The 17,841-nt window shown below is 46.2% G+C and overlaps 1 protein-coding gene across 1 annotated transcript in view; it reads right to left on the reverse strand.

Annotated features, from left to right (window-relative positions):
- Positions 1-17,192, reverse strand: part of SLC25A43 (solute carrier family 25 member 43) — a 52,322-nt gene extending 35,130 nt beyond the window's left edge. Inside the window, exons 1-3 of the mRNA XM_012475851.2 lie at positions 16,918-17,192; positions 9,370-9,611; positions 5,210-5,382 (exon numbers count right to left, since the gene is read on the reverse strand). Of these exons, the coding sequence (XP_012331274.2) occupies positions 5,210-5,382; positions 9,370-9,611; positions 16,918-17,192 (690 nt within the window). The remainder of the gene's footprint in view (positions 1-5,209; positions 5,383-9,369; positions 9,612-16,917) is intronic.
- Positions 17,193-17,841: the final 649 nt, after the last annotated feature.

Raw genomic sequence — 17,841 nt, forward strand, 5'->3', positions numbered from 1 at the left:
TATCAGGAAGAACAAATGCCTGAAGATAATCAAGGAAATGTTGAAAAGAAAATCAATGAGGAGAGCTATATTCCACTAGATATTAAAAGGCATTTTTCTAAAGTTATGGTCATTAAGATATACAGAGACCCTAGAATAGATATAAACATTTAGTATGAGGTGAAAGCCACAGCACAAAGTAGTGGAGAAAAGAAGGATTATTCAAAAAATGGTACTTACACAACTGATAAACTATTCTTTTTTTAAACTTAGCTTCACATCATGCACCAGGAAAATTCTTTTTTTTTTTTTTTTTTGAGATAGGGTCTTTCTCTGTCACCCAGGTTGGAGTGCGGTGGCACAAATACGGCTCATCGCAACCTCCACCTCCAGGGCTCAAGTGATCCTCCCACCTCAGTCTCCCGAGTAGCTGGGACTACAGGTGTGTACCAGCTACAGGTGTGCCTAGCTAATTTTTGTATTTTTTGTGGAGACAGGTCTCACCATGTTGGCCAGCTGGCCTCGAACTCCTAGCTTCAAGTGATTCTACTTATTTCAAACTCCCAAAGTGCTGGGATTACAGGCAGGAGCCACGGCACTGGTGCACCAGGTAAAAATTTTTTTTTTTTGGAGACTAAGTCTTGCTCTGTTGCCCAGGCTGGATTTCAGTGGCACGATCTCAGTTCATTGCAACCTCCGCCTCCTGAGTTCAAGTGATTCTCCTGCCTCAGCCTACTGAGTAGCTGGGACTACAAGCCTACGCCACCACACCCAGCTAATTTTTGTATTTTTAGTAGAGATGGGGTTTTACCATGTTGGCTAGGATGGTCTCAAACTCCTGACCTCAGGTGATCTGCCTTCCTCGGCCTCCCAAAGTGCTGAGATTACAGGCATGAACCACCACGCCTGGCCACACCAGGTAAATTCTAAAAGTATCAAAATGTTAAGTGTAAGGCCATTTGCAGTGGCTCACACCTGTGATCCTCGAACTTTGGGAGTTTGAAATGGGTAGGATCGGTAGAGTCCAGGAGTTTCATACCAGCCTGGGCAACATGGCAAGACACTGTCTCTACAAAAAATACAAAAATTAGCTGGGTATGGTGGTCCACGCCTGTAGTCCCAGCTACTCAGGAGGCTGAGGTGAGAGGATCACCTGAGCCTGGGAAGTTGAGGCTGCAGTGAGCCAAGATTGCACCACTGCACTCCAGACTGGGTGGCAGTGAGACCCTGTCTCCTAAAAAAACAAACAAACAAAAAAAAACACCAAGTGTAAAAATCATAACAAAAAAAGTATTTAAAGAACATGTAAGTGAATAGTCATAGAATAGGCCTTTTAAGCAGAAAAGCAAAGTGAGAAACAAAAAATAAAACCAATAGATATAATTAGACAAATTTCTAAAATTATGTACAACAAAACATCACCACCCCAGCCTGGCCAACATGGCAAAACCCTGTCTCTATCAAAAACACAAAAATTAGCCAGAAGTGGTGGCATGCGCCTATAATCCCAGCTACTTGGGAAGTTGAGGCAGGAAAATCGCTTGAACCACCACTGCACTCCAGCCTGGGCGACAGAGTGAGACCCTGTCTCAAGAAAAAAAAAAATACCACCACTCCACCACCAACAACACATAAACAGCATTAGAGGCCAAATGTCAAACTGGGAAAAATACATGAAATGTATGACAAAGGGTTAATATATTTAATATATAAAGACTTCTTACCAATGAATAGAAAAAGTTGAATATTCTAGAAAAATAGGGCAAGGACATAAATACAGAACTTACAAAGAAATACAAAAGGCCAGTGCAACCTTGCTTATAATCAATAAAATACAAATTAAAACAATGGAATACTATTTTTCAGCAATTAGGCTCACAATGATTTAAAAAGTAATTGCTATTGATAATTAATATCAATTAATATAGAGAGTTTAGAAGCTGAACCACTGTTCTTTACTGCTGGTGCAAGTTACAAACTTACAACCTTTCTGGAGTGCAAATTTCATTAAGAGTCGCAATTGTTCATATTTTGTGACCTAAAAGTCAGTTTCTAGGAATATAGCCTAAATATATCATCACAGATATGAAAAGAATACAAAGGTTTTCATTACAATGTTATTATGCTCAATAATTAGAAAAAGCCTAAATATTAAAAAAAATGAGAAATTGTTACATATTTCTGGCATATCCATATGGTGGAATATTATTTGATAATTAAATATTTAATGGTTCAGGGAAATGCCCATCATATAATAAGTGAAAAAAGAAGGATACTAATTTTTATGTACAGTGTGAACACAATTTTGTAAAAGAAATAACCTTATATATATTTATATGTGTGTGTGTGAGTGTGTATATGTACATATGTGAAGATCCATAGGAGGAAAACTATTAATCATTATAATCCATGGGTGTTGTGCTATGGGTAATTCATTTTCCTTTTTGTACTTTTCTGTATCTCCCAAATTTTCTACAACTTATGCATATTACTTTTTTTCAAGTGGTCAAACATACATAAAATGAACCATTGTAACCATTTTTAAGTATATGTGCATTACTTTCTTTTTCTTTGAGACAGGGTCTCTCTCTGTAACCCAGGCTGAAATGCAGTGGCAATATTATAGCTCACTGTGATCTCAACCTCTTGGGCCCAAGTAAACCTCCTCCTGCCTTAGTCGCCCAAGTAGCTGTGTCCCAGGCACAGGTACACACCACCATGCCCAGGACATTTTTTATTTTTAGTAGAGACAAGGTCTCACTATGTTGTTGAGGCTGGTCTCAAACTACTGGTCTCAAGTGATCCTCCCATGATGGCCTCCCAAATGTACATTATTTTTAAAGTTAGAAATACTTTTTTTTTTTAAAAAAAGATAAGCATGCACTAAGCAGACTTTACATGTAAGCAGAAAAGCAAAGTTAGAAACAAAAGTATAGTAATAGCTATAATTAGATAAAATTCTAAAAATATGTACAACAAAACCCTACCACCACCGACACATAAACAGCTTTAGAAACCAAATGTCAGCAGGCGCGGAGGCTCACGCCTGCAATCCCAGCACTTTGGGAGGCTGAGTTGGGTGGATCTCCTGAGCTCAGGAGTTTGAGACCAGCCTGACCAACATGTAGTGAAATCCCATGTCTACTAAAAATACAAAAATTAGCTGGGTGTAGTGGCACACGCCTGTAGTCCCAGCTACTTGGGAAGCTGAGGCAGGAGAATGGCTTGAATCCGGGAGGAGAAGGTTGCAGTGAGCTGAGATCGTGCCCCTGCACTCCAGCCTGGGAGACAGTGAGACTCCGTCAAACTAAATGTCAAACTGGGAAAATGACAAAGGGTTAATACCTTTAATATATAAGGACTTGTTACCAATGATTTATTTATCTGTTTGGACAAGGATAGGAAAGGAATGCCACCCAGACAGATAAAAGTTTCAGAGTGGAGTGGCATTGTTGAGTGTAATCATAGTGTGTTTTGTCTCAAGGCAGCTTTGATAAGCACCTTCAGGCTGTTTAGTGCTGAGGTAAGTGATGGCCCAGGGCAGCCGGGAATACTACAGAGGGAAGGCAGGAGCAGGGAGGGGCATTGAGCAAGGAGGACAAGTTAGAGTCACGGGGAAAACCCAACTCAGCTGGGACTGATCATTTAAACTTGGATTCAGCTGACCCCAAATTAATTTCCATAGAGTTCTTCCAGGAATATATTGCTTGTATAAATCAGGGTTTGCCCAGAAGAGGCCACAGAGACAGGCTAGCCTATGGAAGTGGAATTGTTTTTAATTTTAATTTTTTTTTTGAGATGTCTTGCTCTTGTGACCCAGGCTGGAGTGCAACGGCACGATCTCGGCTCACTGATTCTTTTGCCTCAGCCTCTTGAGTAACCGGGATTACCTGCCACCACCCCTGCTTAATTTTTGTATTTTTAGTAGAGACGGGGTTTCGCCATGTTGGCCAGGCTGGCCTCAAACTCCTGACCTTGTGATCCACCTGCCTTGGCCTCCTAAAGTGATTACAGGCGTGAGCCCCCATGCCCAGCCAATGTGTATTTTTAGTTCTATGGTACATGTGCAGGATGTGCAGGTTTGTCACATAGGTGAACGTGTGCCATGGTGGTTTGCTGTACCTATCAACCCATCACCTAGGTACTAAGCCCAGCATGCATTAGCTATTTTTGAATTTTAAGGGCCTGAGTGGGGCTAAGGGAAGATACAGCGCCTCAGCCCTGCTAGGATTCTGTGCCTGCCCCCACTGTACAGATATAACTATTATCCATCCAACCTTATTTGAACCAGTCCGATTTTTCTTTGATCAAAATTGGTTTATTCTAGGCTAAGTCAATTACTCACTGTGGAACCTCTGATTCTAGGATTTTGCCTCAGTGGTCTCACTAAGATGCCACCCCATTTTAAATGCAGTTCCTTCCTCAGCGAGGGAGTCAGGGATGCTGGAGCCTTGTTAGCTATAGTTCCTAGCTTATGTTGGTCCTATCCAGTCTGCTGTACTGTGGTAGGGCACAGTGAGGAAAGCAAGAGTGGCATCCTAGCTGTAGAGGCAGCAAGAACAGGGAGCACTAGCAGGCTGCATTTCACATTCTACTCTCTGCTGGTCTTGGAGGAAGGAGAGCCACAAAAGTGATATAATCAGGAAGACGGGAAAGAAAAGGCAGTTTCATCTGGAGGCTTCTTTTTCTTTTTCTTTTTTCTTTTTTGGAGACAAGAGTATTTCTGTGTCACCCAGGCTGGAGTGCAGTGGCATAACCTCAGCTCACTGCAACCTGCGCCTCCCAAGTTCAAGTGATTCTCCTGCCTCAGCCTCCTGAGTAGCTGGGATTACAGGCACCTGCCACCACGCCCAGCTAACTTTTGTATTTTTAGTAGAGATGGGGTTTCACCATTGGCCAGGCTGGTCTCGAACTCCTGACCTCAAGTGATCCACCTGCCTCAGCCTCCCAAAGTGCTGGGATTACAGGTGTGAGTCACCTCACCCAGCCTGGAGGCTTCTTAAAAGACCAAAAACAGAGGATGGGAATGAGGAGGCAGTCTTCCGTCCAGCCAATAGCCCTGAGAATAGCAGCAAAAATGCCACAGAGTGGGGGTTTGCACAGTATTTGTGTGAGCAGTTGGAAGCTCCTTGGAAACCTGGCATCACTTGAGGTCAGTGTTCTTTGCTGTTGTTACCCACCCACAAACACTGCAAAGCATTCCACCCCCACCCGCCCCATAACTCCTCACCTGCATCTTTCTTTTCACAGTGTCGAAGGGAAAGGAGAGGGTCTGGGTCACTGCAGCAGCCAGACAGACATTAGCAAAGTTCTGCGGGAGAGAAAACTGATCTCGGGGTCCATTCCAGATTTTCTCCAGGTTCATGTAAACAAGAAGGGAGCCAGCAGAGAACGGGAGAGCACCTGCAAAACAAGGCCAGGGAGAGGCTGCTGCTGTCTTGGGAAAACACTGGTTTGAGAACATAAATGCCTGGGGGAGGGGGTTCCAGGGAAAGTAAATAGGAGGGGGCTCTAGGCTTGTTAAAACCCTCCAACCCAAGGAGCTTGAGGGAACTTTCTTGAGTGATGATAATCTATTTTGGTAGGGGTTGTGTCATTTGTCAAAATGCATCAAATGGTTCACTAAAGGTCTGTCCACTTTACTGGATGTAAATTGCACTTTTAAAAAGAACATACATGGGCTGAGCGAGGTGGCTCACGCCTGTAATCCCAGCACTTTGGGAGGCCAAGGGGGGCGGATTACCTGAGGTCAGGAATTTGAGACCAGCCCATATTGCCAACATGGTGAAACCTCGTCTCTACTAAAAATATAAAAAGGAACTAGGCATGGTGGCGGGCGCCTGTAATCTCAGCCACAGGCTGAGACAGGAGAATTGCTTGAACCCAGGAGGCGTAGGTTTCAGTGAGCTGAGATCATGTCACTGTCCTCCAGCATGGCTGAAAAGAGCGGAACTGTTTCCAAAAAACAAAACAAAACAAAACAAAAAAAACATATTGAACTCTAGTTAATCATACACATGTTGAAGGGTTTAGGGGTGAAGTGTACTGATATTTGCAAGTTATACTGAAATCATAAAACAAACAAAAAAAAAGATGGACTGGCTGGGCACAGTAGCTCATGCCTGTAATCCCAGCAATATGGGAGGGATTGTGACCTGGACTGGCTGGGCAGTCTGTGGACTGTGGACTGGCTGGGCACAGTAGCTCACGCCTATAATCCCAGCACCAAGGCGGGCAGATCACTTGAGGTCAGGAGTTCGAGACCAGCCTGGCCAACATGGTGAAACCCTGTCTCTACTAAAAATACAAAAAGTAACTGGGCATGGTGGTGCATGCCTGTAATCCCAGCTACTCGGGAGGCTGAGACAGGAGAATTGCTTGAACGGGCGAGGCAGAGGTTGCAGTGAGCCGAGATTACACCACTGCACTCCAGCCTGGGCGGCAGACTGAGACTCTGTCTCAAAAAAAAAAAAAAAAAAAAAAAAGATGGACTGATGAATGGCTGGAGGGATGGGTAGCAAAATGTTAATTGTTGCATCTAGATAGTCCATGGGTGTGTACTCTACACTTCTTTTAATTTTTCTGGATGTTTGAAACTTTTTTTTAATGTTGGGGGAAAAATCACTCCAGTAAAAAAAAGAAAAAAAAAATCAGTGGGCAGCACCTCATTATGTTTTGGAGGACAGGAGGGACTGATCTCTAGCTGAGAAGGAAACAGTCTGTGAAAACTGGAAAGTGAGAGACTCTTGGTGGTGAGGGAGGTCACCTGACCTCACCTTTGGGAATGATGTGGTCATCTCATGGCCCAGTGGGTACCCTACATTGTATGGCTTCCTCACTTTCCAGGAACTGAGATGGTGAGCAAGTAATACAGTAGGTGTCACTTTCACAAACTTCCAGAAACTTTAGGAGCCATCTTTGGTTTACAGAGGGACTAAATTTCTCCCTCAAAATGAAATTAAAAATAGGGGATAGGCCGGGCGTGGTGGCTCACGCCTGTAATTCAAGCACTTTGGAGGCCAAGGTGGGTGGATCACCTGAGGTCAGGAGTTCAAGACCAGCCTGACCAACATGGTGAAACCCCGTCTTAAAAAAAAAAAAGGGGATAATATAAGTGAGATTGCTTATCTTTAGAAAAATGTAATGTTTATTTAATTGGCTCACAACCTTCCATATACCTTCATTCGGAAAACATTTGGAAAGGTTAGGTTATGTGCTGGGCCCTATGCCAGGCACTGGGAATTGAAAGAGGAGCAGGCTAATTTCTGGAGACGCTCATCATCAAGGAGAAGAGACAGCTAGGGAAAACTAAGTGTAACACCCCTGATGTGTGCCACAACAGGGGGGCTCTATGACATGCATTAGGTACACAAGGATCAAAGGGATTAATTTTGCCTGGGGGAGTCAGGAGGGACTTGGTGGAAGAGAGTACTTTTGATTTGGGTCTTGAGGAATGAATAGGGCTTCATCAGACACTGACAGAGTGGAAAGGCAGAGGGAACAGCATGTACAAAGGGAGTGGTATTTCCAGGAAATTCAAGTTTTTCTGAATGGCTGGAGCATGAATGCAGGTGGAGGTGTGGCAGGAGATGAGGTAGGATTGGCATGGGCCAGGTCAGAAGGATCTGAAATGTCCTAAGGAATTTGGGCTTTCTCCTGTAGCTCAGGAGTCGCTGAATACTTTTAAGGAGGGCAGTGAAATGAGGGCCGTGAAACGATGAAATTGCACGTGGGGAGATCACCTCAGCTGGGCAGCAGTACACAGGGAGACTGGGGCAGGAGAGACCAACAGTGGAAGCAGGTAGGAGCCAGAGTCTGTGGGAGAGCCTGATATTCTGAGTCGCAAGAATCTGTGGGAAAGAGGATGAGCCAAATTGACAGGACTTGGTGATTCAAGTGGGGATAGAGTGAGAGGAGAAATTGAAGTGATCCCTAGGTTTTTTTCTGGCTTGGGCCATGGGGTGAAAAGAAGGTAGTCTCATTCATTAGGGAACACAGGAGGAAGAGCTAGTTTGAGATCAATGAGGACATCAGGGTTAGTCTTGAACCTGATGTGCCTAGGGAGCATGGAGGTGAAGGTGTCCAACAGCAGGGACTCATACTACCGTTTGGGAATTGGTATTGGTCAGGGGATAACAGAGGGCTCTGGAGTTCTATTGCTAGTTTCTCCTGCTTTCTATCTCTGTGGCCTTGGGTAAGTCACTTAGCTTCCTGAAGCATCTGTCTCCTCATCTGTAACATAAGGCCTCATGAGAAACTGCGTGCAATGCATTTGGTGCAGTACCCGACATGCAGTAAGTACTTTCCCCCAGAAGTCGGTCACTGTTACTAAAGAGGTAGAGAATGAGAGTCACGGAGTACAGTGACACTTGTTTAAGCCACTACCATAGATGAGGCCACCCAGGGAGGGTTTGGAGGATGAGAAGCAAGCTAAAGGGGAGGGTAAAAAGAAAGCTAATGAAGGAGCCCAAGGGAAGAGCAACACGTAGGAGCTGGCAGTGTCAGATGACCCAAATGGGCTGGGTAAGTCAGATAAGAGCTGCCAGAGAGATGGGAAGACACCCAGGACTCGGAGGGCTCTTGGAAGCCAAGTTTCCAGAAGAAGGGGTGATCAACCTTATCAAATGCTACAACCAGGTCAGATAAAGGGTAAAAGTCTACTGGATTTTGAAAATGGGCCATAAATGTGTAGCTCTGGCAAAGGTTACAAAGACCCCAGAAGACACAGTTGCTACCTTAGTTGCCCTCATGGCATAAAAACGTGTATGCACACTGAAGACTCCTTCTGCAGTCAGATGGGGAGTGCTTTGGATTGCATTCCTACCAGTTTGCTGAGTCACCTCCACTTTCTGTCCTACTCCCCTCTTGGGGATATAACTGGCCAAAGTTTAGGAGTGAGGCCAGGCACGGTGGCTCATGCCTGTAATCCCAGTACTTTGGAAGGCTAAGACGGGAGGATCACAAGGTTAGGAGTTCAAGACGAGCCTGGCCAAATTGGTGAAATCCCATCTCTACTAAAAATGCAAAAATATTAGCCGAGTGTGGTGGCGTGCACCTGTAATCCCAGCTACGTGGAAGGCTGAGGCAGGAGAATTGCTTGAACCCAGGAGGCAGAGGTTGTATGAACTGAGATGGCGCCACTGCACTCCAGCCTGGGCAACAGAGTGAGACTCCATCTCAAAAAAAAACAAAAACAAAAAAACGCCCAAAGTTTAGGAGTGGAGTGTATGACTATGTAATAGAATGAAACTAATTGGCTCTATGTAGGTTGAATCCATACAACCTTGACCTCAGTAAAACTGATTTAGTGGCTCACGAAAGTATACAATACATTTGTATATTTCAGAGGACATAGCCTTTTCTTGGACAAGGTGAAAAGGTTCATCTTACCTACAACAGTGAGGGAAACCCCTCGATAAAGGGCCAGGAACCCTTCCTGTTGGTAAATAGTAGAAAAAGCATGGAGGAGCCCCCTGTACGATGGTTCCAGCATGTTCTGTACGATCAACCGGGTTTTGATAAGGTCTGTAGGATATGTTACAACGGTGGAAACCATGCCTGCGAGACTCCCAGCCATGATGGAGCTCCACTGGGAAATGTGGCCCAGGTCATCTGTGAATAGCACCACAAACCTGGGAGAAAATACGGAGAAAGGCAGAGGAATCAGCGATGGATTGTGCTAGAGTTCTCTCCACTAGTTCTTGAAATATTTTCCAGCGTTTCAAAGTGCTTTACAAAGTGAAAAGTTACTACAATACTATATAAACATTCATGAATAACATTTACATTTTTCTGTATTTCCGTGATGCTAAGTTAGCCATAAGGAAGAGATACCTAACTTTCTTACTTACATCTATCCCAAGTCCTTCCCACTTTAATTTAAGCATTTTCTACTTTTATCTACCTAACTATCAAGCCTGGCTTGCCTGTGGGGTGTAAATGCACAGAAGTACCTGGTAAATATCAAACTGGAGTGCAATCTTTCAGTTCTTTTGAAACTTAAAAGGAACAAAATTTCTTGAAATGATAACTTTGAGTTTCTCAGTAATTGTGTTTTTTTTGTTTGTGTTTTAGGCAGAGTCTCACTCTGTCACCACCCAGGCTGGAGTGCAGTGGCACGATCTTAGCTCACTGCAACCTCTGCTCCCCAGGTTCAAGCAATTCTCATGCCTCAGTCTCACTAGTAGCTGGGACTACAGGCACACACTACCATGCCCAGTTAATTTTTGTAGTTTTAGTTCGAGACCATGTTGGCCAGGCTGGTCTCGAACTCCTGACCTCAGGTGATCTGCCTGCCTTGGCCTCCCAAAGTGTTGGGACTACAGGCATGAGCCACAACACCTGGCTGAGTTTTAAAAATATGTTGGTTGAATAATTATGAGAGAAGATGTTTGCCTCATTATTCGTCAGTGAAATGACAAAAACAATAACAAGATATCATTTCTCACCCAGCAGACTGGCAAAGATTAAAAAGTCTGATAATCTCAACTGATGGTGGGGATGTGTGCAAACAGGAACTCTTACCCAGTGCTGAGAGAAATGTAAATTGGTATGGCCACTTTGTAGTATCTAGTAAAATTGTAAAAACATCTACCTTTATCCCATTTCTAGGTGCACCCCCTAGAGAAACTTTTGCATGTGTACATACAAAGACACAGCAGTGTGAAAAACAAGCTAAATGTCCATCGCAGGCAAATGGATGAATAGTGGTATCATACAATGGATGATATTTACAATGGGTACTAAATGAATGAGCTTAGAATGAGTTTATCAATATGGATAAACATAAAAGCATAATGTTGAATTAAAAAGCAAGCTTCAGAGTGATCTTTTCTACACGAAAACCAACTATTTACAAATACCCACAAAACAGTATCTTATATTATTCATAGCTGGAAACATATATATGAAGCATAAAAACAGACTTTTGGGAAAGTAGAGAGGGGATGGTACTGGGAATGAAAATAAAGAGGACTTCAGCTTTATCTTTTTTTGTTTTTTTTTTTGAGACAGTCTTGCTCTGTTGTTCTGGCTGGAGTGGAGCGCAGTGGCACAATCTCAGCTTACTGCAACCTCTGCCTCCCATGTTCAAGCAATTCTCCTGCCTCAGCCTCCCAAGCAGCTGGGACTACAGGCATGTGCCACCACAGCCCGTTAATTTTTTGTATTTTTAATAGAGAGAGGGTTTCACCAATTTGGCCAGGCTGGTCTTGAACTCCTGACCTCGTGATCCACCCGCCTCGGCTCCCAAAGTGCTGGGATTACAGGTGTGGGCCACCGCACCTGGCTTCTTGCCCTCTTTTTACCTCCCCAAGGTAGGACTCTAATCTGATTGTGGGTCAAAAGATCCTTATTCCAGATCGGTCCTGCCCCATACTCTAGAGCAAGCTTGTCTAACCCATGGCCCACAGGCTGCATATGGCCCAGGATGGCTTTGAATGTGACCCAATATAAATTTGTAAACTTTCTTAAAACATTATGAGATTTTTTTGCGATTTTTTTTTTAAAGCTCATCAGCTATTGTTGGTGTTAGTGTATTTTATGTGTGGCCCAAGACAATTCTTCTTCCAGTGTGGCCCAGGGAAACCAAAAGATTGGACACCTCTGCCCTAGAGAAAGGAATGCTGTACAGAAGCCAAGAAAAGTCTAAACAGACAGGCCTTGCTGGGTTTAGATCATGTGCTTTTTGTCCATTCACATTTCTGCATGGGTTGTCAATCATGCCTCTGTAATGAAGTTTCCATAAAAACCCAAGGGGACAGGGTTTGGGAAGCTTCTGGATGGCTGAACACGTGGAGGTTCCTGAAGTTTGGTGTGCCCAGGGAGGGAATGGAAGCTCCACGCCCCTTGCCCCTTACCTCACCCTTCACGTCTCTTCATCTGTATCCTTTGTGATATCCTCTACAGTTAACTGGTAAACACTAAGTATTTCCCTGAGTTCTGTGAGCCACACTAGAAAATTAATCGAACCCAAAGAGGGTGTCTTGGGAACCCAAACTTGAAGCTGGTTGGTCAGAAGTTCTGGAGGCCTGGCTAGGCATGGTGGCTCAATCCCAGCACTTTGGGAGGCTGAGGCAGGCAGACCACTTGAGGTCAGGAGTTTGAGACCAGCCTGGCTAACATGGCGAAACCCCGTCTCTACTAAAAAAAATTACAAAAATTAGCCGGGTGAGGTGGCGGGTGCCTGTAATCCCAGCTACTTGGGAGGCTGAGGCAGGAGAATAGTTTGAACCCAGGAGGCAGAAGTTGCAATGAGCCAAGATCACGCCACTGCACTCCAGCCTGGGTCACAGAGTGAGACTCAGTCTTTGTTTTTTTTTTTTTTTTAAATAATTTCTGGAGGCCTGGACTTGTGACTGGTGTCTGGTGGGTGGCCAGTCTTGGTGACTAAGCCCTCAACCTGTGACATATGATGCTATGTCTGGGTAGACAATGTCAGAACTGAATTGGAGGACACCTAGCTGGTATCCATTTATTGGAGTGTGGGGAAAACTCCCACACATTTGGTCACAGAAATCTTCTGTGTTGAAAGTTGTTGTTGTGGTATGAGAGCAGGAAAACCCCAGTTTGACCGAGTTTTTCCCAAACAGCTGGTATTCACTAATAGACCATCTGCCTCCTGCTTCCTCATTCCTGCCTCCTCTCTGCCCTGGCCAGGCAAGTTGGAGGAGAACCTTAGGAAAGGCAGGGGAAACAGAGGAAGTAGAAATTTTTGACTGGAGGGATGATCTGCAGCAAGCTGGAACCCTAGAAGGTAGAGTTTGAAATGCCCAAACAAACACCATTCATTCTCCTTGTCCCACTCTTTTTTTTTTTTTTTTTTTTGAGATAGAGTCTCACTCTGTCGCCCAGGCCGGAGTGCAGTGGTGCAATCTCGGCTCACTACAACCTCTGCCTCCCAGGTTCAAGTGATTCTCCTGCCTCAGCTTTCCGAGTAGCTGGGACCACAGGCATGTGGCCAATTTTTGTATTTTTAGTACAGATGGGGTTTCACCATATTGGCCAGGATGTTCTCAAACTCCTGACCTCGTCATCTGCCCACCTTGGCCTCCCAAAGTGTTGGGATTACAGGCGTGAGCCACCGCACCTGGGTTCCTTGTCCCACTCTTATTCCCCATCCCACCTGGTCACTTCTAGAGCGCCATTAATTCATTATCCATTTATTGAACATCTACAATGTAGCAGACCCTGTGTTAGCCCTCAGCATAGAGCCTAAGGGAGTTCAACACTTCTGACAGGGAAATGATGGGTAGGGACAAGTGGAGAGGAAACAAGCTCTTAATTCACGGAATGACTTGATGAACTAGGAAAAGGAGCCATATTTTATGTCAGTTTCTTTTATAGAGTCTCAATATCAAATATACACAATTAAAAAGAAGAACCATAGGAAGTCGTTTTTTCTCAGACTTCTCCCATCTGATACAGAGATAAGGCCTACCAATTGTTCCCCTTAGAATTTCAGAGTCAGGGCAGGCAACCCTGATAGTCCACCAGTGACGTCATCCTGGTCCGTGCATCTTAAACTCTTGCCTGATTGGCTAGGGTGGCAGTGTTCCCTTTTCTGTTATTCCTCCCACCCTCACACATACATGCACAGAAGCTTTTTTCAGTGAGACTGGATACACTGGTGAATTGCAGCAACCCTTTCCTTTTAACCAGCACAGATATAACACACACCCTGGATATGTGTAATTAGAACTGCCAACACTTCAACCTAACAGGTTAGCAGCCAACGCAGCCAAACACAAGCTCATACAGTGCTTATTCAATAAGGAAATAGTGTTGGTTATGAACAATTTCAGAGCTTCAGGGACCCAAACTAATGTCTAATAGACAAGATAGACAAACAGTTGTGAAGTTACAAGTGTGGGAGGGTCTTCTATTTGATACATCTGAAAGTCACCCATTACAATAACCCAGCTCCCAATAGACTACTGAGTGGACTCTTGATTGTAAATCCAACTAAGGAGATATTTCTGCTGTGTGATAGTGGACAGAGCCCTGAATTAAGGAGCCAGAAGACCCAGCTTCAAGTTCCAGCTCTTCCATTAATTGTGTTTGTAGACAAGTCACTTAACCACCCCATTTCCCGAACATTCTGGATGTTTATGTTTTGTTCAAACTAATGATCACTGGCCCCCAGCCAAGTGTTTCACAAATTCATGGTCAGAAAAGAGTAGAAGTGAATCAGTATCTTGATGAATCAAGAGTATCATGTTTATGTAGGCAGGACGCAGCGTGATTAATCAATCACTTTGCTTTCCAACTATACCTTGCCATTTACCAAAATAATTCCTTTCAGTTTCCAGAAAGAAAATTATCCTGTAGAGGAAAAAAATTCCTAGCAAACCTAGCCCAGGAAAGTCTGTTCTTGTTCTCCCACACATCTCCTCCCCTCTCCTCCCACAGTCACTGACTACCGGTGCCCTCAGCTGCCATGTGGACCAGTGTAACAGGTTCCTAACTCATCCTGCTGTCTCCAGTCTTCCTCCGCTCTACTGGTCTCACTTGGCCACCATGTGATGATAATTTCCATTGAATTGCTTTAATCACAGCCCCCCTCCCTTCATCCCTCACAGAAACCTCCCACGGCTACTCTAGGATACCAAGTCAAGTCCAAACTCCTTAATCCAACCCTCTAAGATCTCACTCCAACCTGCTTTTCTGGCCATATTTCCTGTCGTGCTGCTTGCCTTCCTACCTCTGTGCCTTTGCTGACATCACCCGCAGTATCTTTCTCCCCATCTGTGCCCAGCAGACTCCTACTCATTCTCTCAATGCCAAACTCAATTTTATTTCCTCCTCTATGAAGTCTTCACATTTTCTCCTCCTCATGGCTCATCAGAAGGGCACATTTACAGAGCACATTATCCAAGACAATCACGTTACCTTGTGTGTTATGGTCATGGCCATATTAGTCTTATTCTTCTATTACTCTGTAAGCTCCTGGGGCAGAGGGACTATGACCCTTCCATTCTGACATTGTCCCCAGCATCGTGCACACAGTGGGGACTTAATGTAGTCTAACTAAATTAATGCCAAATGGATGCAGAGAGGCAGCACGATTTAATAGAAAGACTATGAGATCTGGAGTTAGAAGGCCAGGTGGTAGAGCTCAGCTCTGTCCCTGACAAGTGGTGTGATCACTCTGAGCCGAATTCTGCATCTGTCAAACAGGCACAATGCTTCCTGTCTTCTGGACCTCACAGGGCAGGAGGCAGGAGCTATAAAAACCTAATGATGTGCATATACTAGGTGGTTAGCAGAAGAGCCACAATACTTAAACCAGCCTTTGAAGTTCTGTCCCCCACCCCTCTGGACATATTTTATCCCATCCAAAGGAAGATTTCCATACTACTTTGTAGAGAAGAGGGTGAAGTGGGGGGAAAATTGAGTCATTAAGACTTAGAGGAGAACTGATTATTATTATTATTATTTTTTGAGATGCCATCTCACTCTGTCATCAGGCTGGAGTGCAGTGGCACAATCTTGACTCACTGCAACCTCTGCCTCCCAGGTTCAAGTGATTCTCTTGCCTCAGCCTCCCGAGTAGCTGGGACTACAGGCACGTGCCACCACTCCCAGCTAATTTTTGTATTTTTAGTAGAGATGGGGTGTCACCATGTTGGTCACAAGGGTCTCGATCTCTTGACCTTGTAATCCACCTGCCTTGGCCTCCCAAAGTGTTGGGATTACAGGCGTGAGCCACTGCACCCGGTCCAGAGGTGAACTGTTTACAGACTGCAGGCCAGATGTTGATGAGGGCAAGTGGAGGTGGGGAGGAAAAAGGGCCTTGTCGTGATCCTACCTAGGAGTCCCTGTGCAGAGGAAGAGAAGGGAACTCTATTTCCAGGCAGAGGCAGAATGAATACCGGCCTAGAGGCCTAGGTAATAAGGATGATTCCATTTGGCTTGTCAGCTGCCAGGGGAGCCTTCCAGCTCTGGCATCCCAAGTGAGTGACAGTGTCAAGGCAAAATCCTTTGACTAATAGCTGCCAAGGCTAAACTACATGGTCAAGACCGACTCTCCCAACTGTAGGCTGTTTGTCTAGTTCAGAGCCAAGGTGATTTCAGAGATGCCACTGTGCCCACTGAATGAGGAACACAGGGACCATCCCCCCAATAGAGAAACATCTCTGCTTCCTGAAAGGCCACCACTACCAATTCATTCTTTTAGGCTTGGTTTCCAGTTCAAATGCAGGTACCTCTGAGCTCGGTGGAAGCTTTAAGACTGCATTTACACCTTTAGATCTTTTACTAAGGAGCAGCTGTTGATGTGGGAGAAGGTGGAAAAGGCCCAAAGAATGAGGCCAGCGGGGTGAAGTAGTAGGCTGAGGGGCCGTTGTCAGCTTGGGGAGGGGAAGCTGCAGCCTCTGTCGGACCCTGAAGTCAAGCTTTATTTAAGTTGGGGAGATGTGTGGGCAGTAATCTCCGGCTTTTTCGTATGGATGGATTGGGTCCTTTCCCTATACCAAGCACTTTCTTCTTGGGGCTTGGGTCACACAGACAAATACCCACACCTTTAAAAGGGTCTCTCTCCTCCTAAGCCAACCAACGCAAAAGTGTCCAAATTGGAGGACGGTAGAAATGGTTAGGACTCATCTCTCTGGAGATCTGTTCATTCCTTTCTCACAAACTCTTTGCTGCATTCCACCTCCTCGCTGGGGTCAACCGGGAAAGCCTCTCGGGCAAGGGCTGCGGACCACAAAACTGTATCTTGCGCGGCGGGAACCCCAAGAGAACGTGAAAAACGTTGGGACTGCACTCTGGGACCCGTAGAGGTGGCCCACCGCCCCAAGGGGCCTCCCCGTGATCGGCAAGGGGGCCGTGCCCACCCCAGGGCCCCGAGTGCAGGCAGCAGGGCGGTGTCGGGCCGCGGCCACCCCCCACCCCCACCCCTGTCCGGCCTCTGGTTCCCTGGCCCCGCCCGGCTCTTACTTGCGGTAGGCGGCGAGCTGCACGGCGCTGCAGGGGAAGAGGCGCAGGCACGCCACTGCGTTCCCCTTCCACAGGGCCCGGGGCCCCTCTGCCCGCCACACCCGGTGCCCCGTGGCCCACGGCCCCCGGCCTAGGCCTCGCACGACGCCAACCTGGGCCAGCACGGTGGCGAGCTCCAGGGGCGCGGTGAGGCTGAGACTGAGCACCCCTGCCAGCCCCGCGCACAGCAGCCTTTGGCCGCCGGTCAGCCGGCCGTCCCGCTTCCACGTCGCCATCGAGCCCAGGCCCGGCCCAGAGAGATCGCGTGGCTTGGGCCTGGGACTCTCGGGCCACGAGCGGAGAGGGCGGGCCCCAGGCCCCGCCCGGCGTGGGGCGGACCCGCGTGAGGGACAGGTCCGTCCACGCCCGAGCCCGGCCAGAGGCTGGTGGGAGTCGGACGTGAGGGCCAGCAGGGTCCGGGGTCCGAGGCCTCTGATATCAGGGGTGTAGTCTCCCCAGTTGGCAAAGCTCCAGTAGCGATTTTCAGTTGCGGAACCGTCACTGTTCTCTCAAGGCCCAGCCTGCTAGAAGCCTTCCTGAGTTCAGCGCGCCCCCACTGCCCCTCCCTGCCTTTCCTCTGGTTTGCCCCTTTTCTCCCTTTCACACCCCACCTCTCTCTCTTCCTCCCTTGGCTCTTCCCTCCTCCTCCTCTTCCCTCCAAGCTTTTTTTCCCCCTCCTGCCTAACCAAAAAGCCTTGATGGTTTCCCAGTGCAGAAGGTAAAAACTTCTAACAACCACAGAACCACAGCTGCTATCTCTCAGGCACTTGTCAAATACTGGACTTTACAGACGTTCTCATGTAATCCTCAAAACGGCCCTAACTACATGTATCCCCATTAACAGAGGCTATGTGGGTGTGGGAATTTGAAGCTGGACTCTTGAAC

This window comes from Aotus nancymaae, unplaced genomic scaffold (genome assembly GCF_030222135.1).
Source record: "Aotus nancymaae isolate 86718 unplaced genomic scaffold, 86718_ANA_hifiasm-v0.15.2.pri h1tg000004l, whole genome shotgun sequence".
In the NCBI taxonomy this organism is placed as follows: Eukaryota; Metazoa; Chordata; class Mammalia; order Primates; family Aotidae; genus Aotus; species Aotus nancymaae.